The sequence below is a fragment of the Pongo pygmaeus genome, chromosome 9 (genome assembly GCF_028885625.2).
Source record: "Pongo pygmaeus isolate AG05252 chromosome 9, NHGRI_mPonPyg2-v2.0_pri, whole genome shotgun sequence".
Lineage (NCBI taxonomy): Eukaryota > Metazoa > Chordata > Mammalia > Primates > Hominidae > Pongo > Pongo pygmaeus.
The window spans coordinates 126,846,518-126,873,491 of NC_072382.2; the positions used below are offsets into that span (position 1 = coordinate 126,846,518).

Sequence of the window (26,974 nt, forward strand, 5' to 3'; positions counted from 1 at the left end):
AAGTGAGCCTAGAAGTTCTCGGTTTCTGGGAGAAGGCAGCTGGACCTACTGGAAAGACTGCTGGTCACAGAGTGGGAGGACCAGCCATGTGACTTTGGACAATCTCTCAGAGCCTTTATTTTCTCATTTGTAAAATAATAATAGTAATAATAATGTCTATTTCGTAGGATTTCTGCAGGCTTAACTCAGACACCATAGTTAAAATGCAAGGCCCATAGGAGGTGCTTGGCAAGCATTGGTTGAATCTGAGAGGTGTGATCAGGGACGGTGGAGTTGAAGGGACATTGTTACAGTGACCAGGCTCTCCACTTGCTGCAGGTGGCCTTGTGCACTAGCCAGGCCAGGTATGAGAGCCACTGTGTAGCTAAGAGTACTAAAGTCCCAGAGGCAGTAGTGACACCGCCGGTTGTTAGGAAAGCCAGGCCTAGAAAGCTGTCTCCTGAGCCCCAGGCCCCGCTCCCTCCTGCTGGGACACACACTGGCCACCTTAGGAGTTAGAGGTGGGGCCGGTTCCCGGGATGGCTTAGACCCAGTGCAAGGTGAGGGCCTGGCAATCACCTTGGGATTGGGGGGGGTTGGGAAACTTCTTAGAAAGTGATTTTTTTTCCAGACCCAGAAGATGTGGACTGCACCCCTCCTCAGCACCACGTGAGTGTGAGCCCTCCCAGCCCTATCCCTGCCCTCCAACTCCATCCAGAGGGCTGGACCCAGAGAGGCCTGGGGAGCTAGGGCAGGGAGTTCTGGCCCTCACTGACCTCACGGACCCAGTGCTAGGCCCATGGGTTGGCCCTACAGCCTGATGAGTCTGGCAGGTCAGTCCAGCCCGAGACAAAAATGTGCCTCCCCATCCTGGGAGCCAGTGTCTCTTGCCTGGGCTGCACCTTCAGCCGGTGGGAGGCAGCACACGGATGCACCCACAGCAGGGCTCATCTCCTCTGCTCAGGGTGAGCCAGCTGAGAACCAGGACAACCCTGAGGACCCTGGGAACAGTCCCTGCTCTATCAGGGAGAGCGGCCTTGAGACTGTGGCCAAATGCTCCAAGGGGCCATGCGAAGAGCCTGCTGCCATCAGCTTCCTTGGGGCGCTCCGGATCCCAGTAAGACGTTTGTGGAATGGAGGAAAAAGAGGGGCTTTCCAGATTTTTCTGTTGGTGATGAGGAGACGGGGTGCTTGGGTGATCTATTTTTCTAGAACTTCTTTATAGGAGAGGTGTAAGTTGGGCAGCCTGCTTGGGGAGGGCAGTGTGGGAGATTTGTCTTGAAACAAAAAAAGCACAGTGGTCACGTTGCTTTTATTGGGACTGGATGTGTTGGAGGCTGCTTTGTGTGGCAGGTGATGGAAAGTACTGGGGTGGTGCTGAGCACCCCTCGGGGCCACCTCTGAACCCAGGACCTCTGGACCCCTTCCCATGTGCCCCCTGTTGCACTCCCCAGGGTGTGGTCGAGTTCTCTCTGTGTCTGCTGTTTGCCAAGCTGGTCAGTTACACCTTCCTCTACTGGCTGCCCCTCTACATCGCCAATGTGGGTAAGTTCAAGAGAAGGGGAATGAAGGGGTCTCTGAGGAGGCCAAGGCTGCCTCTGGTGGGAGAGGAAGCCCGTCGTGGTGATGCCTGTGATTCCAGTATATAGGCAGAATTCCTGCTGAACATCTCCTAGAGTGAAAGGAGCTTGATTTAGTTCTTTACTTAAATGAAAGCTAAATCCAGCACACTACCCGCTAGACCCTGACTCCAGTCACCTTCCCTCCCTTGGAACTGAGCTGGGGGTTAGGAACTCAGAGCTCTGTTCTGCAATTCTTGCTATCTTCTTCTCTAGCCCTCCAGGCTGCTTGGCTCATAGGTGGTAGGACTGGGAGGTGCTAGGAAAGGCCTGCCTGCTGGATCTCTCCCCCAGTCCAAGGAAGAGGGCCTGGTGAGCGACCCCACTCCTTGTAGCCTGGTGGTGACCCTGGCGGTCTTCTCCCAGTGGGACCTAATGTGATCGATGCTGCTGTGCCTGGATCTGCTGGGCTGCACTGGTGTTCTGCCCTGTCTCATGGACCTACCCCCCTCTGCCCCTGCCCAGGGATGTATAGATAAGAAGAGCTCACTTGAAAAAGGATGTTTCATGTCCACCTGGCCTGGGTCTCTGCTTTTCCATAGGTCGGGCTGCTCTACCAAACAGCAGCCCACCCCGCCCTGCCCAGCCCCCAGGAGCCTCCAAGCTCCACCAGGGCTGAGGACCTCTCACCCAGTACTGCTCCCCTCCCTCCCTCCCAGCCCTGGGGAGGAACAACAGTGCCTTGCCACGCATTGTGCTTGCTCTGAACAGGATACTGTAGGAATTAGTCACGGCCAAGTCTCAAGCCATAGCTTGCCCCACAGCTCTGTCGGGGCCTCTCTCTGTGACAGTGTGGAGCACTAGGGCAGCTTCGTGGACACCATGACTCTTTGTTTTGCGGCCTTGGTGCTGACTTCAGAGTATGAGGCAACCTCGAGGGTGGGGCTACAATCTCAGCTTCTGGACATTCCTTTTTCAAAACATGGAGCCAAGGCCTGTGACCTGAGGCCCCTGTGTCCCCGCAAGCCTCCTTCCTGGCTCTTGTATGAGCACAGCCTAAGGTAAACGGGAAGAGCTCCTAGTGCTACTAGGGCCGGAGTGAAGCAGAGAAAGGGCTGGGCTGAGCTTCAGGTTGTGCTCCAGGGGAAAGGTGGCCACGGGACAGCAGGCTCAGGGGCCAGATCCCAGAGCTTGCCAGGGAGGGCTTGTTCTGAGAGGTGAAGGCCATCCTGCAGGGGAAGAGGGCAATACAGGACGGGACCAAGAGGGCATCTGTCCAGACTGCTGCACTCTCACCCCGTGGCCCTGGCCAGCCTGCTGCTCCACAGGTCCCCAGCTCTTCCTTGGAAGAGGGGGCAGTGGCCTGGATCACGCTCTGCAGGGCTTCTAGCTGTGACACTCCAGGATGTTTGCCCCGAACCTAGGTCTGACCACATACCTGTGTTTTCCACAGCTCACTTTAGTGCCAAGGAGGCTGGGGACCTGTCTACACTCTTCGATGTTGGTGGCATCATAGGTGAGGCCTTGCCCTGCTCTGCCAGCAGACTCCCTTCCCCTCTTTTCTTGTGGGGTGCAGGAAGAAGGGACAGGCCCAATGGGCTATGACCTGGGTAGGTGGCACCAGAGGAAAAATGCCTCCTGGGTTTATTCTCAGTTCTGCTCCTGCCTGGCTGGGTGGGCCTAAGAAAGATGCCCTTTTGTTTGGTCTCCAGTAGTGATGGGCACTACAGGAAGGGGAGGGCTGTGGAAAAAGCAGCTCTGCTGGTTCTTGCTGACAGGCCTAGGCCAGCACTGGGGCACAGCTGGGGTGCCAGGCGAGGGGATGGCAGGGTCCTGTCTGGGAGTCAGTGTGTGAGTGGGTGTGTGTTCCAGGCGGCATCATGGCAGGGCTCATCTCTGACTACACCAATGGCAGGGCCACCACTTGCTGCGTCATGCTCATCTTGGCTGCCCCCATGGTGCGTATAACCTCGAGGGTGAAGTGTGAATGCATGTGAGCAGGAGCCTGTGTGGGCCTCTGGCCTGTGTGCACGTCCATGCATTGCACGCATTGATGTCTCTGTGTACGCGTGCACATGCATCATTGTGCACGCACGGGGGAGGAGAAGCGAGGGTCAGCAGAGGCACCTTGGAAAAAGAGCCAGACTGCAGACTTTTGAGGGGGATTCATGACTGTTTGGCCTTGGTAGAGAAGGAGACCGCCTCCTAAACTTCTTGATCAAGGAAAGAAGAGATTGAGGTTGAATCTGAGAGAAGACTGTTTGGAGAAAGGGAGATGATAGAGTACCATGTTTTAGATCGTCCATCTCTGGGACATTTAAAGACCAGAGAAATCTGGGTAGGCAGGGGAAAAGGAATAGGATGCCCTCTGGGGTTTCAGGGCAGAAGGTTGTTCCAGACCTCAGGGCTCCAGGCCCGCAAAGGGATTCTCAGTGACTCTGCCTCTCCCCTCTCCTCTTTCAGATGTTCCTGTACAACTACATTGGCCAGGACGGGATTACCAGCTCCATAGGTGAGGAGGAGGTTGCAAGTCCCACCAGCCCAGGGGAAAGGCACTGCCTTGGGGGCCCCATGAGGCTGGCCCACGGCGGGCACTGGCAGGTGGAGGGGCTGGGAGGGCTGAAGGCTGGAGAGTGCTCCTGCCTTGGGGTTGGGGCTGTGGGTGGTGCTGCCTCTCTGACTGGGCTGTCTCTGTGCTGTCCCAGTGATGCTGATCATCTGCGGGGGCCTGGTCAATGGCCCATACGCGCTCATCACCACTGCTGTCTCTGCTGACCTGGTAAGTGGGGCCACCTCCTGAGGGCCAGGGACCACTCTGGGGGCTTGGTCAGGGCCACCATCTCCAGGTCCATTTCTCCCTGTCTCCCATCCCGCAGAGGAGAAACCATCAAAGTCCTTCAGAACGCACCATGGGCCCCTCTCCTCTCAAGCCCAAACCCCAGTCACCACCTTCCCTGAGTCAGCCCCTCTCCTGTCCTGGTTCCGCTCATGCTGCCACTCAGCTGGGCCTCCCCACTCCACTGTCTCTCTCCAGGGGACTCACAAGAGCCTGAAGGGCAATGCCAAAGCCCTGTCCACGGTCACGGCCATCATCGACGGCACCGGCTCCATAGGTCTGTGACTCTAGCTCTGTTGTGGGCCGGCCCCTGGGCATAGTGCCCTCCGGTGGGCAGGGGAGGTGCAGGACCCCTGCTCACGAGGCTGTGCTCCATTCAGGTGCGGCTCTGGGGCCTCTGCTGGCTGGGCTCATCTCCCCCACGGGCTGGAACAATGTCTTCTACATGCTCATCTCTGCCGATGTCCTAGCCTGCTTGGTAAGAGTCTTGGGGTACACAGATAGGTATTGAGGGATGCTCTGTCCTGCCAGACTGGAACCCTGGAGGTCCAAAGCATTGGCCATTTGGGGTTCTGGGGCAATGAGAGCAGCTGCCCTTTGCTCAGAAGCACTCTCCCTCCCCCGAGTGACCCCTTGCCAAATGGCAGTGTGTCTCTCCCCCTTATCCACTGCCAGTCCACGGGTCACCCTGGTGCTGGGCACTCAGTGCTCAATGCTAACAGTGCCCTCCCTTCCCTCTGTGCCTCGTGCTCCACAGCTCCTTTGCCGGTTAGTGTACAAAGAGATCTTGGCCTGGAAGGTGTCCCTAAGCAGAGGCAGCGGGTGAGTCCAGGGAGCTGAAGCTGCCCCTCTACCAACCTCATTTCTCATGGGAATCAGCCCAGTGCTCAGTTTCTCCAAACGCAGGCTGAGGCTCGACTAGCCCAGACCTGAGGAGCACTGAGCCAGTCCCTGGGTGGCCCTCACCCTGCTAACCTGTCCTCTGTTGTCCCCGTGTATCTCTATAGCTCTAGTATGGTCCTAACCCACCAGCGATAGTATTTTCCTCAAGTCCCATGACTTTTGTGAGTATTTACTTCGAGTCTGTGACTCAAGTGCCATTTGAGTGGGGGCTGCATGCAAATCCTCTGTCCTGCAGTATGACTTTTTCCAACTTTCTCTTTTTTCTTGTGGGCCAGTTGTAAAGACTTTCAACCTCAGCAGAGCATGGTGCTTGGGAAGTGTTTTCCAAGGGGTCTGAGATACTACAGAGGTTGGTGGCCTCTTCCCTGAGGGACAGTGTTAGAACTTTGGACATGCCCTCCAGGGACAGAGGAGGCAGAAATAGGGAAACTAGTTTCCCTCTGAGCTGAGACTGAGCTGCAAGTGCCTTCTGAAGTCCAGAAAACAAGGTCATCTGGCCCCTCTGCCTGGGGCATGCAGAAAAAAAAGCAACTACCAATCAAAGTCTCTGAAACAAATGTGAATCAAGCATGGGTGGCTGGCCTGGTGTGCTCTCTGCCTACTGTCTGGTGGTGGTGGATGTGGTGGTGGCACCAGTAGGTCAGTGGCTGAGGCTGCACAGTGCTGGTGGTCTGATGGTCGCGCGACCCTCTCCCGCTGGCCGTCCTGAGCAGGAGCCTCGTGCTAACAAGGAGGCCGCTAACGAGTTGGCCAGAGCTGTGGACCTGGGCTGGATGGCAAATAGGAGGAGGAATCGCCTGGGTCATGGTAATCGGCATGCATCTGGGGACACACTTCCACTTAAGGAAGACACCACCCAGGGGAGAGAAAGTGAGAGCAGGAAGACACACAACACAGGAAGCATGCAGAGCACCTGTCCTGTCCTGCCCCGCCCTGCCCTGGAAGAGGGGAGCAGGGAGCTGGACTGCATGACCCAAAGTTCCTATGCTTGTGCTCCTTGGAGCCAGGCCTGAGGGTGGGAAGGGAAGAAGAGCAGCAGAAAGGGAGGAGGATTTAGTGAGCAACTGCTCTGTGCCTGGAATTGTGTCTGGCTTTAGATGTGTGAGCTTGCCTCGCGGCAGCCTCTCACTGAAGGTGAGAGACAGAGGCTCGGAGCTCGGGCACAGCCTAACACTGAAACTGGGCCTGGGGGTTGTTTGCTTTTCTCTGGACTGCCACCGCTGTCCCAGGCTGGTCCTTCTCCATGGGAGGCCTGTGTGTGAGGTGTGCAGTGATTTATCAGAGCAGACAGAGCACTGGGCTTGGAATCCAAAAACCCCTGGACGGTCCTGCTTTCTCCACTCACTCCATGAGACCTTGGGCATAGCACCCAGATTCTCTGAACTGCCACATCTTTATGTATGAATGAGGATGCTTATCCCTGAATACCTGGCAGAATTGACCAGGTATTCTGAGGCTAAGATGGGATATGTGATTTTGCTTTGTAAAGCTGTCAAATGTGGCATGAACATTGTAAGGTTTTATTTAATTTCTTTTTCTTTTTCTTTTTTTTTTTTTTTTTACTCTTATTGCCCAGGCTGGAGTGCAATGGTGTGATCATAGCGCACTGCAACCTCCACCTCCCAGGTTCAAGTGATTCTCCTGCCTCAGCCTCCCGAGTAGCTGGGACCACAGGCATGCACCACCATGCCTGGCTAATTTTGTATTTTTAGTAGAGACAGGGTTTCTCCATGTTGATCAGGCTGGTCTCGCTCTCCCGACCTCAGGTGACTCACCTGCCTCGGCCTCCCAAAATGCTGGGATTACAGGTGTGAGCCACCGTGCCCGGCCAGGTTTTAAATATTAATCTGGCTTGCTATTTCCTGCCCGAGAGGTGAAAGGGAGGCCTAATTACAGAGAACTGAGATGAAAGCAATGATGAAGGGACCCTGGGACCCTGCCTTTCCTCTCCCCACTCAGCAGGAGCTTATGAAGTTGTCTCACTTTCTCTTCTGTCCCCTCTCTCCTCTTCATGCAGGTATAAAGAAATATGAGGCCCCAACGGGAACAGCAGCATGGAAGGCCCCAGTTGGGTCCCCAACGTGCTCCCCATGGGCAAGACAATAGAAACTTCCACAAGTAGGGGAGGCAAACCCTCTTTATTGAACATCAGCCAGCCCAGCCCAGACCCAGGGCTGCCTAAGGACACAGAGATTCTCCATGGGAAGGGGACTGCCAAGCATGAAGATATAGAAGATTCAGGGGCCTGAGCTCTGGAAGCTGCAAGCAAAAGGGATGAGACTGGGGCTGAGTTGTGTCTCCATTTTGATAAGGGAAGGATATGCTCAGACTCTTGCTTGTTCAGATTCCAAGACAGAAGGCTTCACAAGGCCAAGGCCTGGAAAATGTGTGTCTCTCCTTCCCATGTTAAATTTTAACCTCTGTAATCTGCCTGTATTTATAGGTGGGCATCTCACTCCGTCAACAGAGCCCAGCCTCTCTTTGTCCCTCTATCCATGAAACAGTCTTCCCTGTGCATTTCCCCAAGCTGGGCCCTCTTCTACCCTCCATTTAGGCCTGTTGATAACTCCATTACCCGCCCATCACTGCTGTTCCTCCAGGGCCAGCACTCGGGTGAGGCAGGGGAGCTGCCTTCGGTACATAATTTGAGGGGGCACTCCCTCTTGGGCACATGCCGGCCCTGAGTGCCTCCCTTGCCTCACTCTGATCCCGGCCCCGTAATGTCCTCAGTGGAAGGTGACTGGGGACCGGTGCTGTGGGGAGAGTAGAAAGAGGGGTTGGCATGACTAAAAATACCAGTATGTGTATTAAGTATTTTGAGAATGAAATGCCAAGGAGTGCCTACTGTATGCCAGCTCTGCTCTAGGAATGGAGTAGACAATGGACACAAGAAGGACTTATGCCCTGAGCACAGGTGCCAACGGTGACAAGACTGGCAAGACGTGAGGGCGTGAATGGTTCATTCAGGCAGCTGCTGCAGGTGTGGTCACCTGGTACCATCTGCTGCTCCCTTTTCCACTTTTCTATGCTCTCCTTCCACCCCAAGTCCCGGATCACTCGCTGTCTTCTGGCTAGCGCTTGGCATCTCCATCTGAGCCTAAAGTTGCCCACTGGCACCAATAGATTCCCTTTGACCTGCTGCACCCATGCTCATCCTTGTTGGGGCTTGGCTTGGCAGTGAGCGGGGCTGGCATGGGGTGCTGAAGTGGGGTCCCAGGATCACCAAGTGGGTAGGTTAAAGCTGATGACAGTGGGCATTCCTGAAGAGGATGCTCATGATACTGATGATGTGTGGGCAAACTGGGAGCTTAGAGCGCCATACAAGATAAAAGCCTTGCATTTCCTGGGACGTTGTGGGCTGGTGCATTAGCCAGATACACACCCTTCCACACTGAAGCAGGCTGCACAGGCACCAATGGCAACAAACAAGGAAGGCTCCTCCTGCCTGCAGTCACCTCAGCTCTGAGTGTTAAGAGTCAGCCAGGGACCTCCAAGTCCTCAGAGCCCACAGGGGCAAGAGCTATACTCTGGCCTTATGTTCAGCATTCAGGAAAGCTGCTTGCTGCTGCTCTTTGACATTGAGAATGAAATGAAATTAGTTATTCATTTAACTTCACATTTGGTCTCAATTAAGCTCAAAATGTTCTTCCTTAGAGATGCTCCAATAGCACTTATAATTAAGGAGTTTAAGGAGAAGCTGTGTTGCTTATATGAGCCACTAGATGGTGACCCAATCCCATCATACAGCCCAGGGTGGGCTGTTGTTCCATCCTGCTTCCTGGCAGAGACAGGAGCAGGAGCCTCTTGACTTTTCAGACTTCCAGCTTGCTTTCTGCTTCAGAGGGCAGGGGAAGAGGAATGGGTCTCTCGAGGTCTTCTCTTCCCCAGCTGCACTGCTTACTAACTTTAAGCCTGTTTCGTCATCAGGAAAATGGTGACATTACCTACCTCATAGGATTAGTATGAAGGGAGACACATACTCAACACACTCCTGCCCTTGAAGAACTTGTCTAGTTAGGGGATAAATAGGAAAACACACGGAGACAGTGACTCCAGGTGAGAGCTATGCTGTTCATTAGTCCAGCCATGCAGGAACACGGCTGGCAGAAGGGCGATTCCGGGGCAACGGGAAGAGTCCTTCTTCCTTATGAAGGCAGAATTCTCAGGACTTGGATGATTCATTTGATAAGGTAGTGAGGGGTAGTGGATGAGGGAGGAAGTTAACATGAATACTTATCCAACTCCTAGGGTGTTAGGTCTTAGAGACTGAAAACTGAACAAATGGCATTGGCTCCTACCAGCAGGTAAGTGCGGCACTAGACACATGCAAAAGGCATTGTGGGAGCTCAGGGTCTGGCCTCAGAAATGAGGACTTAGGCTGTGGGTAGGGAGTTGGAAAAAATACTGAAGGCTGGGGGAACCCCAGCACTGAGATCTGCCTGTCTGCACCCATCTCCCAGGTCCCAGGTTCCTGGCCCTGTTTGGGCAGCTCTGGGCACAGCCTGTTCACCAGAGGCCTAGTACCTGCCTTCTCCCTGGGCCTCAGCACTCACTCACATGGGGCTAATGTAGGAGCATTACGTTAATTAGTTATTCATTTAATTTAACTTCACATTTGGTCTCAATTAAGCTTAAAATGTTCTTCCTTATAGATGCTACAATAGCACTTGTAATTAAAAAGTAATAACTCTTTGTGTTTCTCCCTTAGAGATCCACTGGGAGGCTGGGCGAGTGTGTGTGGGGTGGCTGGGGGAGGACGAGGAGGAGGCAAGAGGCAAAGAAAAGAACGGGAAAGAAGCTCTTGGTTGGTCCTAGCACCATGAGGCCACCACTAAGACTGAGGCTGGCAGGAGGAACTCAACACATTCTGGGTGTCTGAGTGGGGGTGGGAGAGTTGCTGTTGGGAATCCTGAGAAGTGACAAAGGAGCAGACCTCCTACTGAAAGGTGTGGGGGTAGGGAAGATGGCAGATGGGGGTGGAAGGAGGCAATGCTTAGGGGAGAAGGGGCCCTATATTCTGTGATAGGTACAATGTGCCCCCATAAGATGTCCACATCCTAATTTTCAGAACCAGTGAATGTTACCTTACATGGCAAATGAGATTTTGCATATGTGATTAAGGATCTTGAGATAGAAAGACTGATGGGGTGGACCCAGTGGAATCACAGGGCTCCGGATGAATCACAGAGGGAGGCAGGAGTGTTGGGGATTGGCAGATGCTGCTCTGCTGACCTTGAAGACTGAGGAAGGGTCCACCAGCCAGGGGGATAGGGGCGGCCTCTAGAAGGTGGAAAAGGCAAGGAAATGGGTTCTCTCAAGGATCCAAAGCCTTTCCTTTACCCCCTGAAACCCATTTCTGGTTTCGCACCTCCGGAGCGATAAATGTGGATTGTTCAAAACCAGTAAGTCTATGGCAATCTGTTACAACAGTAATAGGAAATTGATAATATTCCCAGTGTAAAACTGGGGTATGACCAATTTAACGGCAGGAAAATAACCACAGGCAAACAAAAGAAATCCCCAAAGCTTAAAACAAGTGAAGGGGCTGGCCTCACAGCATTTGGGCACAGCATAAGGGCTACTGTGTGACCACCTCACCCAAGAGTTCTCCGAGGGCAGGACTTGGGCTAAATGCACAGACTGTATCATCTCCAGCATGATGTGATGTAAACCATTAAAAACACACTTTCTCATTCTGTCTGTGGCACTGAGCCTGATTTCGATCCCAGCTCTCATTTCTTTGGTGGCAGGAAACTGAGAAAAGAGGGTAGGGGGTAGGAACTCAGAAATTTTTTTTTTTTTTTTGCATAAACAGTCACCACCAATAATCTGCTAGGGACAGAGATCAAGTGGAAAACAAAACAAAAATTCCTGGTGTGTGGCTTTGATTCTGCCATTGGCACCTCTGAAAACTGGCCCAAATCTCAACATTCCAGCTGGATGGTGCTTACAAGAGCGGTGGCAGTGTTCTCGAAACTTGAAAACCTAGTCTACTAGCAGCTCAGCTGTTTAGTACCTCTGAGCAAGGGGACAACCAAAGTCTAACAGCAGAGACCTGCCAGAAACATTGGGCTAATGGGTGAAGCTATCTCTGAGGCCTGCGTGCCTGTTCACGCTTTTCCCCAGACTCCTGCTCAATTCCTAAGATTCTGGTTTTTCCACCAGACTCAGCTACTTTTCCTTGGTATTTCTGTCAAATACATTTGCACTGCCTGCCCTTGCCCCTCCTTTTCCTTCGAGTTTATCTTATGGAGCAACGCTCTATAACAGAATGTAGTCAGGCTCTTAGACTCTAGAGCCAAACTGCCTGACTTCGGATCCTGACTCCTGTTTACCCCTACCAGCCTGTGCATGTTCCCCATCTGTGAAATGGGATATTAAGAGTACCTACTTCATAGGGCCAATATGAGGAAGACATAATACTTACAACACACTTAGAAAAATGCCTAGCACATGTTTGCTAAATCTAACAAAAATTGTTATTTTGACATGTGGAACCCTAGACTTATTTCCAAGTATTGGGATGGAAATAGAGATTAAAGGTTGAACTTTATGAACTATAAAATCTCTTCCAATCCTGAGTTCTTATGCTCCTATGAGGATAATCAACACTTTTCCAGATTCGTTTCCATACGGTTCTGATTCTCACATCTGGAAATTCATTTCTATGTAACAGCCAGATACTTAAAGGTTTAAGCAAAGGAATTACGATTGAATGTTTGTTATTCATACTAAAATGATCATTAGAATCCTTTAATGAAACTTTTACCTTTTTGGATATGTGTTAGGAAAACGTCAGGTACAAATAGCTAAGAAACAGTATTAACCAATGTGAAAATAAGGAGTTACTTGAAAGCCAAAAGTGATCTTTAAACTATTTGAGAAATGAGATGTCAGGAATCCTGATGTCAAGTTGGAGCCCCACTTCTAATTAACTGTGAAACTTTTTAAATCCCTTGTCCTCTCTGCCTGTTTCTCATCTGTAAAATAATCACAGCAGGTTTCTTTACACATTGAGCAAAAAATAAACCAGAAACACTTCAACTGCAACAACCATGAAATAGAGTTGATACTAAAGTTTCTGTTAAGTAACAGAACAAAAAATGGATTGCTTTGTGTTAGAATAAAAACATTTAAAAATAAATTGGATGCCCTCCTTCCAGGATGGAGTGAGGAAGACAGTCTAGATACCTCACAGCCTAGTTCTCTGATGGGCTTACTCCACCAGGACTAGTGCTTTACACCCTACGGGCACAGGATACATGCTGAATGCACGGCAGGATGCGAGAATGAATGGCTATGTACTCCCTAGTCCCTGGACATTGGTATGGTAATTCTGATGCAGTTTTACATTAAATTTACGTTGTACACAAAGAATGGTAGCTTTACTTCCATTTTTATAAGTGAAAAATTTAAGGAACTTATCAATAAATTACCCATTATGATCTCCATTGTGGGGATAGGGTGGTATCCTGCTAATTCAGCTTTTGTCAGGATACAATTTTAAGATACTACGAAATAACCTATTTTCTTATACAGAAACCCAGATTTACTCTCCCTCTCCACCTTCTAAACAGTGGGGATCACCAGTCTGCCACGGGATCCCCTCTGGGTAGGGAACAGTATAGGAGGGAACACATTCTAAGGCCACTGATCACAGAATGGTTCTGAACACTAAGATGACTTCTGTCTGTATTTAAGGAATGACCTCTGAGCCCTGTCTCCAAGAAGGCCACGAGCATACAGGGTACCATAACAGACATTGACTATAGGGTTATCCCATGCCAAACTCTCAGTGAAATTCATTTTGAGCCCTCTCAGCCTTCTACGTCTTATCCCAACCCCGCGGGGCTTTTTTTGCATAACTGCATTGAGTATGCAAGTAGAAGGAAATCTATCATTCATTTCACCACAGCTGGTAATTATAGACTCCAAGTCTGTAGACTGTAGGTCAAGTCAAGCTGAAATAAACTTTGCACAGTTTTTTTTTTTTTTTTTTTTTTTTGCCTAAAGCCAATCTTTAACATATAAACCTGTCATTTACATCAGACAAAAAAACAAAAATTAGAAAACAGTAGTATTAAGGATAGAATTTAGTTTCCAACCTTAATACACTTTCCTCTATCTAAATAGTCACCCAAAACCTCATAGTTATTATCCATTGATCTAATAGTTGAATAACTTTTGGAGGGGAGTAAAAAAGATGGATTCATGGTCAGGAACCTATAAGAGTTTTCCCAGAGTTACTTTTTTAGCAAGGCTCTCAGAAGAAGGTAACAACTGGCAGCTTGTGTTTGTTAGGAGCCAAGCTTCTACTTGGGCTGCAGGGAGACTCACAGGGTAGCACAATAGCATGAGGCCCCCAGCTTGTCTCAGTTCCCTCAAGACTTATGCATTCTTTTTTCTCTTCCTCAATCTGCTTAGAGGATGTTTCTTCTTTTCTTACCTGTGTGCCCTAGGCCAGATTAGGAAACTATTTCCTTTGAAGTTTTCTGTACAAAGCCTTATCTGAAAGTTTTTCCAAACTAAGTAAGATAAAGGAAATGGTTCAATGTAGAGATAACTATATCTGGCCCTCACCAGCCCATGACTCTCAATGGTTACCTGTTCTCTCTTCTTGGAATTTAGAGCTTAGTTGCCTGTGGGGTGGCAGGACTGGGTATCTTCTCTACCCTGAAAACAGAATTGAGGAGAGAAAGTGAAGGAAGAGTGGCCTTAACCTACCTCAAGCTCTCAATCAGAGTTCCACAAAGCCTAGTGTGTTTTCTCTCTGAGACAAGCCCTGGGGCCTACTACACCTGGGTTTGCACACTGGCTGTTAGGTGAAGGTTGGGCAAGCCAGTTGATCTCTTTAAGCTTCCATTTTTCTACTTTAAAGTGGGGATGATAAAAATGAGACCGTTGTAAAAATTAAATTAAACCTCAAAGGAATTAGTGTGCTACTGGCATAGAGCACATACTCCATCAGTGATCTCTTTCCAACTTGTTTTCTTGGTTCTTAATTCTAAGCCAGAAGATTCTTTTTCAAATGGCTCTAGGGAGTCAGGATCAGACTTCCAAAGTGGAACCTGACCAGAGCCCCTCCATTTAATGCAAATTTCATTTGGTCTGGGAGATCAGACAGGTATAAAGTTATATCTGATGTTGAGAATATACCTTCCTCACTAGCTTTGGAGAAAGGGCTACAAAGATGAAAAGAGAAGATATCCCAAAATGGACTCATAGTAATTAAATAAGGCACACAGAGCCCACCACATCATGGAAGAAAAAAACCTACAGATACATGGCAAGACAAAAAACAAAAAACAGTATTTCCATACCTTTCCTCTAATCCCAAGGAAACCTAAAGATACTTGATTCAAAAAGCCGTGGCCAAGAGTTCAAAGTGAAAGTCAGCCCTTTAGCTATTATTTATTGCTTTATTAGAGCAGAGGGAAGTGACACTCATTGCCTTCATAGAGCTCTGCTTCAGAAATATATGCACAGAGTGGTCAATGATCAACATTTGAGTAAGTCTTCCAAATTATCACATTAAAATAACCTCTCAAATTTGAGTGCCTCTCCTTTGCAAACGACCGCAACCTCATAATGAAGAATTTTATATATTATCAAAAAGAACCAGAAGCCCATGTGCTCTTTTCCCCAAAATCCACTTACTAAGGACTTGAGTGAAAATCCACTCTAAGCAGATCACTGTTACTATTTCCCTTTCAAAACAGTTGGAAATCCTAAGGTACGGGTACTAAGAAGATAGCAATATCCTTCTTAAGCTGGTAAGAATCTAGCCCCACAGGGACAATTTTGGCAATCCTGTTTCTGGAAGCCAGGACTCAAGAGATTTGTCTTAGTGATGGACGGATACTCCTCTAACCTTAAGGCATGAGGGCTGTCAAAACAAGGCTCTGAATAGTGCCTTCCTGCTCATCAATGTCATCACAATGAAGGAGAGAACAGGTTTTCATTTTCCTGAAGAGTGGTCAGTAGGAGCGCAGTGGTTTGGCATAGATCGGCTCCAGAACATGATGGATTAAAACCAAGAAGAGGCCTCCAAGGAAGATGGCACTAAGGAAAGCCAGCAGGACATAGCGGCCAATGAAAAAGTCATCCACAATCTGGAGAAAGAAAACATCAAAATGAAATTACTACCAGTTAGGCCCCCTGGCTGGGTTAACCTGAACTCCATGATGAGTGGGCCAAGAGTTAGTTCATGTGTATAACTTCCAGTAACATCCTGCCCTGAGTCTCCTCTGTACATGGAGAAAAAAGAATCTTTTCCTCAACTCCCTGAGCAGGAGACACAAGTCAAGAAGGGATTAATGAGGTACAGGGAACAAATGGCTCAATTTAGGAAGTTGGTAAACACTTTGAAGTCCCTGGATGAATTCTTTTATATTCTGAAATCTGTTATCTGAAAGAGTTAATGAGAAGCTTTTGCTTGGTCCTAGAAAGGCTCATTTTTGTTGTTGCTAAAATACATTTTATTACAGAGAATTTTAAACATACATAAAAATGCAATAGTATAATAAACTCCCATGTATCTAAGACCCAACCCCCAAAATCATCAATCCATTGCCATTTCTGGAGGGTTCATTTTCAAAATGAAAGGTGACTCTTTAAAGCTATCAGTGGAAGAGTCCCATGCCACGGGGTAGGGAAAATGGCCATTTACCTGAGATACTAAAACACTAAGAGGATAGGTAACTTGCCCCAAAGCAGACAGTGGGCTGCCTGGCCTTACACTTGAGGCCCCAAAGATGTTGGTCTTTGCTGACAAAACTCTATAATTGGTGTTGGCTCTACCCACTTGTCCACTGTCCCCTTTGAGAGCTCCACTCTCCCCAGATCCAAATGGTGGTGCTTAAATTTGGGCAGGAAAAAGCAATTTAATCTATAGACCTAATGGAGCAACACCATCAACCAAGTGGCTGACTGACTTCACAGAAGCTTTGAAATCCCAGTACCTAGGAGAATCCAAAACAGCTGAAAGGCAATTGTGGCAGACAGAATAATGGCCCGAAGATATCCACATCCTAATCCCCAGAAATTGTGAATATGTTAGATTATACGTTAAAGGAGAATTAAGATTGCCAATCAGCTGCCCTTAAAATAAGGGAGATTAACCTGGATTATCCAATCCAGGTGGACCCAATGTAATCACAGGATCCTTCTAAGTTGAATAGGGAGGTGGAAGAGAGGGTCAGAGCAAGAGAGGTGAGGATGGAAGCATCAGTGAGGTGCGATGTCACTGGCTCTGAAGATGGAGGAAGGGGGCTGTCAGCCAAGGAATACGAGCAGCCTCTAGAAGCTGGAAAGGATAAGGAAATGGATTCTCCCCTAGAACTTCCGGAAAGGAATGCTGCCCTGCCAACCCCTTGGTTTTAGCCCAGTGAGACTGATGTTGGACTCTAACCTACAGAACTGTAAGATAATACATCTGTGTTGTGAGCCATTAGTTCACATAATTTGTTACAGCAGCAATAGAAAACTAACACAGCGGCCATACGCGAAGTATCTCTCAGACCCGAGCCCTAGTAGGATCACTGAGATCCAAAGACACCTCAGCTGCTCCAGAGATTACCCAACTGTCAACTTACAACAAAGGTCAGTTTGATAAAAGAGCTTTAACATAACTTTGACCTTGGCTCCGGTACTGAACAAGTCTCTTGTGGGCCACATGTTTGCTCGTTCGACACGTTTCACTTTTTAATTAGCCAATTAGCAGGCCTTGGGTGCAGAAGGCCCAGGCCATGTATTATTGATACAGCATTGAGCCAGGCTGCTGCAGAGGCCAGCTCTCAAAACCTGAAAATGAGAACTCCAATTCTGCTGGCCATGCTGACAAAAGTATTTTGCTCAAACCCCATTCTTGTCTCCTGGGTCTGAAACTCATATGACAGACAATCGAGGGATTGATTTCAAAAATGTGTTTGCTCTGTGCCCTTCTCCCAATGTTTACATCTGCAGCATCCAGAAATGTGGCAGCCCACATCACTCTCCTCCTTAAAAGACAAGGAAAGCAGCTGGGTGCGGTGGCTCACGCTTGTAATCCCAGCACTTTGGGAGGCTGAGGCGAGTGGATCACCTGAGGTCAGCAGTTTGAGACCAGCCTGGCCAACATGGTGAAACCCTATCTCTAACAAAAATACAAAAATTAGCTGGGTGTGGTGGCACATGCCTATAATCTCAGCTACTCAGGAGGCTGAGGCAGGAGAATTGCTTGAGCCTAGGAGACGGAGGTTGCAGTGTGCTGAGATCATGCCATTGCACTCCAGCCTAGCCGACAGAGCGAGACTGTCTCAAAAAAAAAAAAAAAAGCTAAGTGAGGTGGGAATTTGCCCCTGGCTCACACATGTGGTACCCACACCTCCAGAGTGTTTTCCAAATACTGACAATAAACTGGTGTCCATGGAAATAATTCCTTAAGTGTGTGTGGTATAGTACTATTTCCCTTGGAGTTGAATTTCCTTCCTCTTGCCATAGTTAATCCTACAGTGTCAATTTTAGTTCAAAAGTTACAGGTATAATCTTGTGTACTGTTGTTGTCTAGTGTCAAAATGCTAACCCATGAGCTCTCTGGGACTGCCCTGGATATTCTGTTAAGTTCTCACCAATGAAGATTTTGAAGATGGACCTCAGCTTGAATCCCTATTCTGCCTCTTGCTATGTGACCTTGGGCAAGTTACCTTAACCTCTGACAGACTCAGTGTTCTTACCTATAAAATGGGGATAATAATGGTACCTATGTCATACTACTTAGGGCCGTCCTGAGGTTTAAATGAGACAGTGCAAACAAAGTGTTTGGCACAGGACCTGGCACACAGAAATCCCTTAAAGAATGTTAGCTATTTTCATGACTACCACTTAAAACATCAAAATGAAGGTTGAGAGGAAAGCTGTGAAAAGGAGTAATGGGACAGAAGAGGTCAATGCCATTGTCAAGATCCCATGGGTCTGAGACCAGCCATGCATGGTAAAGCCAAGGTAAAGAACTCCAGAGAAGGATTCTGAGAGAGATGATAAAAATCCATTTAAAGACGTGGATGCTGGCAGGTACGGTCCCAGGCATGAGGACCAAAGAACTCCAGAAGACTGTGAGGAAAATTCTAGCACATGCAGTTGGAGAAGCATGTCCTCAGCACCCTCAGGGCACCACATCAATTTCAGCCCAGGCTGCCAGGAATGGAAACACTTCATCTCGGGTGCAGGCCTGTGACTATCCCTATTTCATTTTCTTTTTTTTCTGTCCCCATGGTACGAGGTGGCTTTCCAATAGGCTGTTTTCAACTTGATGCAAACTGAAGATGAGACCAAATCAGGCAAATAACTGCCTGGTGGGGTTGTCTATGGAATTCAGAGTAAGATTCTTTTCCTGAGTGAAGGGGCAGGGAAATTTAAAACTCCCTCTGAACTTTCCCCGTCATTGGTTGAACTTTACAATTCTGACATCTCGGGCAACCCAATGTCAGGGAACATCAAGGGCAGGACAGAGTGCAGACCAAGAGAAATAAGAGTTACAGCTCAGGAGGCAAAACAAAACCAACAGCTTTACCTTAACTTCCACCTCTGGGGCTGGGAATTCACCAGCTCGCGGGAAAAGCAACAGAACTGATGTGATGATCACAGCACCGAAGAATAAAAAAATGACAGAGAACCTGGGGTCAAAAAGACAAATTATTAAAAGCACTGTTTACAATTTCTTCTCTGATCAGTTAGGTCTGGACAGTCTCTTCCTTGGAGCCAATATTCTATGTTTCAGTCCCTTAACAATGTCCAGAGGCCTGCTGTCAACAACCTCTTCATCCCAAAGTCCTTCTTCCTAGACAGGTACCAGCTGGGTGCATTCCCATTTATTCTTATTTATTCCCATTTATTCCATTCCTAAGAATGGAAATGTGCAGTTTTTATTTTTACTTCTGCCCAAAGTCATAATCAAGAAAAAACAAAGCATCCCCTCTCCACCTCCACTTTTGTTGTTTTTAGAAAAGAATACTTTAGAAAATTCTACAACTCTCTTCTTCATACTAACACCATCTTGCCAGAGTGCAACTCTACAGTGTTTTCAGAGTCGGTTTATGGCCTAACCCTGTTCTGAAGGCAATGCCTGATATAGAAAGCAGGCCCAACTCATCAAATGTTGCTTTCGTTTTCCTGGGCCCAGGGCTAAAGCCTTGGGGACTGGACCAAGCCTCTGCCATAAATCTGAACAATTCATAAACACATACACGTACAACCTCAAGAAATTCAATAAGCAGTGAAAGCAGAATTTCTTGCCACAGTTAGAACTCAAGAACACTACTTCCTTCTCCTCCCATCTCTGCTTCAGAGCATAAATAACACAGTTCATGTTTATAAAAAGAGGTTAAAATGCAGCTCATTCAAACTGCCAGTAATTACAAAACTGATCTCTTAAATTCTAAATGTTTAGTGAGCATCAGCGATTTTGCCTCTAATTGCTTTACCTAGGACTCCCAGTTGGAAAGAATGCCTTACCTCGCTGCCCCGGAGGCCCTGGACAGCAGCACACATAGCAGCAGCACTGCTACCCAGAGCAGGGCTAAGATGAACACGCCTGCACCGACTCCGAGCACAGTGTCAGCCATCCCGCGGGGAGGCAGCGGCGGTCCCCCGCCCTGCGCACCACACAATCAAGTGTCCTCTGTGCTCCAGTGCCGCCTTCCTGTGACACACTCCCGTGAAAGCCGCAGACAAATACAGAAAGCCTAAACTCATTACAGGTTATTTTTTGATGATCAGTGTGTTAGGAGGATTACTCAGTACAGGTCATTAATTTTCAGAATTGTCCAGTCCCAGAGTCCCTTAATGGAAACTGGAAATTTAGAACCCAAAGCTTTTCTCTTTGGTGGGGACTGAGAGGGTGTTTTCCGCTCTGCACTCAGAAGTTTTTTCTGAGTGTTTCCCTTCAAATTTGGTACCTGAGTTCTACTTTGACCTCTTCCCCCAGCCCACGGGAGAAAGCTGAACCCTCTCTTGATACAAAACCCTACTTAAGAACTGGTAGAAGACACCAGGGCATGGGAACTCCAGGGCCAAAGCAGAAGTTGAAGCTCTCAGGTTAAATCCATGGTGTGAACTGTGACTCACCAGGCAATCGATCACAAGACAGAAAGTTCCCACTCTATTGTCGAGTTCTTATTCAAGAGGATGAAAACTCTCAGTCCTTAAAGAAGAGGAAGAGCCATCACTATTTTTGAACATTTACTGTGTGCTAAGTGCCATATAAACATATCTCATTTAATCCCGGCACGAAGCTTCTGAGAAAGGTATTACTATAGCCATGTTACAGAATGGGTAAGTGAGATATAAGCACAATGGGGTATTAGTTTCCTAATTAGCGGCTCAAAACAGAAATTTATTTTCTCACAGGCCAGCAATCCAAAATAAAGGTGTCAGCAGGGCTGTACTCCCTCCAAAGGCTCTAGGGCAGGGGTCCCCAGGGCAGGGGTCCCCAACCCCTGGGCCATGGACTGGTACTGGTCCATGGCCTTTTAGGAACTGGGCCGCACAGCAGGAGGTGAGCAGCAGGCAAGCCAGCGTTACCGCCTGAGCTTCGCCTCCTGTCATATCAGTGGCGGCGGCATTAGGTTCTCATAGGAGCACGAACCCTATTATGAACTGCACGTGCAAAGCATCTAGGTTGCAGGCTCCTTATGAAAATCTAATGCCTGAAGATCTGAGGTGGAACAGTTTCATCCTGAAACCACCCCACTGCATCCCCCTGTGGAAAAATTGTCTTCCATGAAACCAGTCCCTGGTACCAAAAAGACTGGGGATGACTGCTCTAGGGGAGACTCCTTCCCTGCCTCTTCCAGCTTCTGGTAGCTCCAGGCACTGTTCATTGGCTTTTAACTCACAACTCCAGTCTCTGCCTCCATCTTCCTATGGCATTCTCCTGTGTCTGTCTTCACCTTTTCTGTCTCTTATAAGGGTACTTGTCATTGGATTTAGGGTCTGTACAAATAATCTAGTACTATCTTGAGATGCTTAACTTAATTAAATCTGCAAAGACCCTTTTCTCAAACAAGGTCATGGTCACAGATTCCAGGGGTGAGGATGTGGACATATATTTTTGGGGACCACCATTCAACTCACAGCAGAGAAACAGCACACCGCACTACCTCTCCTGGTTTTCCTTTTCAGCGTCAGAGACAAGTCTTCAGCAAACACATTCCTCTAGGTTGCTGGTTTTCTTTACCCTTATGGTTTAAATACCACGAAAATATTAACTATGAGAAGTTCTAAAGTTATTGGAAAGGAGGGTCTAAGCATGAACTGCTAAAAAAAAAATACATTTATTGAATCAACATTTATGATGTGCCCGCCATGTAAAGCACTGCACTATAAGCTGGGGATGCCAAAGGCGAATAAGATATCTTCTGACAGAAGCTCAAGGTCTATTGGAGAACATTGTCCTGAAAACAAGTGTCCATATTACATTCTGATTAATGGTAAAAGCAAAGTGCGGTGGGAACTGCAATAGTGAGAGGGGCTTTACAAAGGAAGTACTCTGCACAGGCACATTTAGGAAAGAATCAGAGTGAAAAGATGACAGAGTGAGGGGAGATGGGAGCTGGGGCCCACCTGTATGCCTAACTTCTCTGGGGAGCAGTCTGCCATCATTAGGGCCACATGGGTGCCATCTCGGTCACTCTAACACGCCTGGGGTTTCCCCGTCTCTGGGTCTTTGTACTTGCTGTTTCCACTGCCTGGAACTAACCCTCAACCCCAAGCACTCCTGCAACTATTTGTAGGACTGGCTTTCCTCAGCCTTCTGATTTCTGCTTAAATGTCACTCTTCAGTGAGGTCTTCCCTGAGTGTCTTCTCTAAAGTAACCCTTCAAACACTGACTCTCCATCACTCTATTTCCTTCAGAGCACTTTTCACAAAACTAGTTAATATTTTCATTTATTTGTTTACAAGTTTATTTTCTGTCTCTCCAACTAGAATAGTAAACTCCACAAAGGCAGTGACCTGATATCTTTCTCACTGTGGTAACCCCAGTTCTTAGCACAGAGATTATGCACAACAAGTATCTGTGGGAGGAATAAATGACACAGTGCTAACAAGTCCACAAACATCAGGTGAGGGAGTGAAAGGATCATATGAAGTTTTAGAAAGATGACTGTAACCTCTGGTCAATATGCTGGACGGAAGTTAACAAGGGAAGTGCCTCATACAACAGCAAACACAGAAATGTTCAATAAAACAGAATAAGAAGAATTTAGTACACAGCAGAGCTCGAAAGCAATAAAGAAAAATCATTAAGTGCTATAAAAAAATGTAACTCAAGGCTTGAGCTGAGCCTAAAGGTCTTTGAGGGTACTGTGCCTGATACAGACCTTCAGGGTGATTCTCTTCAGGGCAGATAAGGTCTCAAGACCACGATGGCAAAGAACTAGCAATGAGAACAATGCAGAAAGCTGGGCCCTCACAGGGTTGACCAGTTTTTGAAATAGGGTCTAAACAATTTGCTACCGACTTAGTTGGAAGAAAGCTGGCTAAGTGCTTCAGGTCACAGGTCAAAAAACAACAGCCCAAGAGAAATCTGAATCCCCACCTCACATCGTATCCATGTGTGAGATTCAGTACTATCACTGTGATACGGGAATCCCAAATAGAAAGATTAACATGAAAACTAGACTAAAAGTGAGAACCCACTGGATCCCAGCAGAGACAAAACTAAACCCACAAGTTGGCAAGCAAGACTCTCTCAAGAGTAAGTGTAAAATAAAGATGTTTTCAGACATACAAAGGGTGAAACGTAGTACATCTCTCATGGATCCTCAGTGAAAGAGCTACTCAGAGACATACTTCAGCAAGAAGGAAAATGAACCAAGAAAGGAGGTATGAGATATAGGAAGCATGGTGAGAAAAATACTAAGAAATATTGACAGTAAAGATTTCTGTAATAATGACAATTTTTGAGGGGTTAAAAATCAGAAAGAACTAAATATTACTCAACAGTTATATGGTAGATGGAAAAGGATAGTTCAAAGTTAAAGCATTCTACAGTTATTTTGTTTTGGAGGAGGTATACGTTTTTTAAGCTAAGTACACAAGTTAAAAAAATAGGTAAACAGCAAGCAACAGAAATAGAAAAAATAGCTTCTATACTATTAAAGTGAAAAAAATAAAGAAAACAGAAAGTAGGGCAAGGGTCAGTGGGAGTGAGGCGGGTGGCAGAACAAAGAATAAGCAAGGAAAATGGAAAATACAAAATAAGATTGTAAAAATAAACCCAAATACAACAGTAATCATAGTACCTGGAAACATTATATTTGACTACTAGAAGAAATTATCTTAGATTTTTCTTTTTAAAAATAGCTGTGTACAAAAGCTCTACAGAAAGTATAATGAGAGGCTGAAAATAAAGAGATTGGGAAAGACATGCAAAGCAAATATTAACAAGACAAAAACCAAGGAAGGAGGGAATAGGGAGATGGTGAATGAGTATAGAGTTTCAATTTTGCAAGATGAAAACGTTCTGGAGCTCTGTTTCACAACACTGTGAATATACTTAACACTGCTGATCTGCACTCTTAAAAATGGTTAAGACAGGAAATTCTATGTTTTTTTGTTTTTGTTTTTGTTCTTTTTTAAGCCACAGTTGAAAAAAAACCAAGTGAAGCAAAATAAAATATAAGCTATGAAGCAATATTAGTACCAAGCAAAACAGATGTAAAGCTCTGAAAAATATTAATAAGAACAGTGACAAAAGGAACAATTCAGTAAAAAGATACAACCTGAAACAAATGTGAACCTAACAACAAAACCTCCAAATATATAAAGCCAAAACTGACAGAAGTACTACAATAAATGGATAAAACCACTAATTTAGTGGGAGATTTTAATATATGTCTCAGAAACTGATAGATCAAGCAGATAAAAAAGAATAAACACTTGAGAAAGAGGATACCTGAATGAGAATAAATATGTAAAAAGGTGCTCAACTTCATTAGTCATCCGGAAATTGCAAATGAAAACCAAATTCAGTACCTTCATATACCCACCAGAATGGCTAACATGAAAACAACAGACAACACCAAGTGTTGACAAAGATGTGGAGTAACTGGAACCCTCATATACAGCTGGCAAGGGCCATAATTTGTTAACCACTGCTTTGGAGACTATTGGCAGTATCTAATAAAGCTAAATATAAATGCACCCTACATCCAGCTCTTCTATTCTTAGATGTATTCCCAACAGAAATGCACACCTAAGTTAAAAAAAAAAGACATTGCAGCCCTACCTGAAATAGCTAAAACCTTAAACAATCCAAATATCTGCCAATAGAGTGGATATAGTACTCTACAATCTATTCATTCATACAGTGTATAAAGCATTATGTAGTATAAAGCAATGAGAATAGTATAAAGCAATGAGAAAGAACACACTACAACTATACTCAACAATGTGGATGAATTTCACAAATATTAAATGAAAAAAAGCTAGAGGCTAAAGAGTTCATGGTATATGATTCCATTTATATAATGTTCAAAACAGGTCAAACTAATTTTAGGGGCTGGAGGTCAGGGGTATGGTTGGCTTGTGAAACATAGTGACTGTAGGAGGTTCAGAGAGATGCTGATAAAATTCTGTTTCTTGATCTGGGTTTTGGTCACCTGGCTTTGTTCATACGGTGATGTTGTATCTAACCATGCACTTAGGATTTATATACTTTTCTGTATATATTTTCTGTATGTATTTTCTGTATGTGTATTTTCTGTATGTATTTTCTGTATGTGTATTACCCTTCACTAAAATGTTTACTTTACAGAAAAAATATTAAGAGACGTATCAGCCAAGTGTAGTATATGGACCCTTATTTGGTCCTGATTCGAACGAAGCATTGCAAAAACCTTTTATGAAATGATTGGGGAAATCTGAAGAATATCCAGATATTTGATAATATTATGAAATTACTGTTTGTATTTTCAGTGAAAAAACACTGTTAAAAAGATGATATTATTATATTGTTAAAAGATTATTTATGATAAAGATATATGCATATACACGTAGCACATTACAGATAACAGAAAAGGGTTTCTAGGAGCTTTCTATTATCTCAGTGAGAGGAGGTGAAGGGGCTGACATGAAACAAGACTGGTCATGAGCTAGTTGTTGAAGCTGGGTGATGAGTGTGTAGATGTTTGCTATCCTATTTTCTATATTTCTGAATATATTTTAAACTTTCACAACAAAAAAATGTGGATATGTATATATATATCTGCATAAATATGAATATAAAAGATGAGTAAGATTTGTATAGCTAAAATTATAAAACTTTATTCAAAGACAAAAAAAAAAAAAGAGAGAGAGAGAGAGAGGACCTGAATAGAGAAATAAAGCAGACCTGAACAGAGAAATAACCTGTGTTCCCGGACGGGCTGGTTCAATTAAAAAAATCTCAATTTTCCTTAACCTATAAATTCAATGCAATTCTAACCAAAGTCTAAAAACAATTTTTTGTGGAACTTGAAAACGGATCCTAAATTCATATGGAAGAGCAAAAACCCAAGAATAGCCAAAACAATTTTGAGAACTAGGATGGCAACTTGCCTTTCTTGTTACCAACTGCCGCAAGACACATTAAAAAACCAAAGTAATTTAAACAGTGTGATAGTGGCACAAAGACACATGGCCCAGTGGTATAAAATCAAGAACCCAGAAACAGATCCATGCATTTGTGAGAACTTCCTACGGCACAGAGTTGGCTTTATGATTCAGTGGGTAAAGAACTTCATAGATAGTGTTGGGACAAATGATTCTCCAACAGGAAAATAATAAAACTAGATCTCTATATGATATAGAGAAGCCGATTTTAAATGGAAAGTAATTCGTAATGAAATAGCATATGTTTAAATATACAAATGTTCAGGCTGACTACACTAGAATACATAATGAAGTACAGTAGTCAGATGCTTGCACCTAAACTTAGAATCACCACGAACGCAAAAGCTTCAAATGCAGACTATGCAGGTGTGTTGTTCTGGCAACTCAAACACCACGAGCTGTGCTGCCTTCAGTTATGTGATTTGCTAGAGTGATGAACAACTCTTGTTCAAGTTCCAAACCACAAATAAGTATAATTTTCCTCTGATTTACATTAGAGTTGCATTCCTGGAAATTTTACTATATTAAACTGTGCCAAAAAATACATTATGTTTATACAAAAACCGGAGTTAGGCTCTAGACTCAGATAATTATAAATGAGTATCCTGTGGGATACTCAAAAGTTGCACAGGATGCAGGACAATTCTTTGTTGTGAGGACTGTCCCATACATTACAGAACATCCAGTATCCGCAGTCCTGATCTGTAAACCCCAGAAGTGCCTCCAATCAAAGAATAACAAAATACATCTTGACAAATTCCAAAATACCCTAAAACGGGCAGCAACATCTTCTTGGGGAACCACTGTTCTAGAAAAACTCTTGCATAAAGAGACATGTACAAGGTGTTTATTGCAGCTTTGTTTGCAATAGCAAAATATCAGGAAAAAACCTAAATGTCCGTCAATCAGGGAACAGATACAGTATTATATATTCATAATGAATACTTAAAATGAATGAAATTGATCTATATGTATTGATGTGAATATATCTCAAAAACAATGTTGACTGACAAAAACAAGTTGCAAAATGGAACCCACAGTATGATACTACTTGTATTTTAAAAA

At 45.9% G+C, this 26,974-nt stretch overlaps 2 protein-coding genes across 17 annotated transcripts in view; one reads left to right on the forward strand and one right to left on the reverse strand.

Annotated features, from left to right (window-relative positions):
* The window catches only part of SLC37A2 (solute carrier family 37 member 2), a 28,992-nt gene extending 18,019 nt beyond the window's left edge, over nt 1–10,973 (forward strand). Inside the window, exons 8-19 of one of the 3 annotated variants that reach the window (XM_054438857.2) lie at nt 611–648; nt 944–1,096; nt 1,434–1,524; nt 2,992–3,054; nt 3,411–3,496; nt 4,002–4,050; nt 4,244–4,317; nt 4,573–4,651; nt 4,755–4,852; nt 5,132–5,196; nt 5,382–5,438; nt 7,295–10,973. In XM_054438857.2, the coding sequence (XP_054294832.2) occupies nt 611–648; nt 944–1,096; nt 1,434–1,524; nt 2,992–3,054; nt 3,411–3,496; nt 4,002–4,050; nt 4,244–4,317; nt 4,573–4,651; nt 4,755–4,852; nt 5,132–5,196; nt 5,382–5,412 (827 nt within the window). In that variant the 3' untranslated portion in view covers nt 5,413–5,438; nt 7,295–10,973. The remainder of the gene's footprint in view (nt 1–610; nt 649–943; nt 1,097–1,433; nt 1,525–2,991; nt 3,055–3,410; nt 3,497–4,001; nt 4,051–4,243; nt 4,318–4,572; nt 4,652–4,754; nt 4,853–5,131; nt 5,197–5,381; nt 5,439–7,294) is intronic. The other 2 variants (XM_054438858.2, XM_054438859.2) reach the window with 2 other exon arrangements.
* The window catches only part of TMEM218 (transmembrane protein 218), a 29,475-nt gene continuing 2,592 nt past the window's right edge, over nt 92–26,974 (reverse strand). For 4 of the 14 annotated variants that reach the window (XM_054438871.2, XM_054438862.2, XM_054438866.2 and 1 more), the window contains exons 2-5: nt 20,380–20,455; nt 19,768–19,964; nt 18,827–18,929; nt 14,657–15,389 (exon numbers count right to left, since the gene is read on the reverse strand). In XM_054438871.2, coding sequence (XP_054294846.1) covers nt 15,255–15,389; nt 18,827–18,929; nt 19,768–19,877 — 348 coding nt within the window. In that variant the 5' untranslated portion in view covers nt 19,878–19,964; nt 20,380–20,455 and the 3' untranslated portion in view covers nt 14,657–15,254. Of the gene's footprint in view, nt 1,652–7,396; nt 11,032–13,881; nt 13,951–14,656; nt 15,390–18,826; nt 18,930–19,767; nt 19,998–20,379; nt 20,456–26,974 lie in introns of those variants that run through there. The other 10 variants (XM_054438873.2, XM_054438872.2, XM_054438861.2 and 7 more) reach the window with 4 other exon arrangements.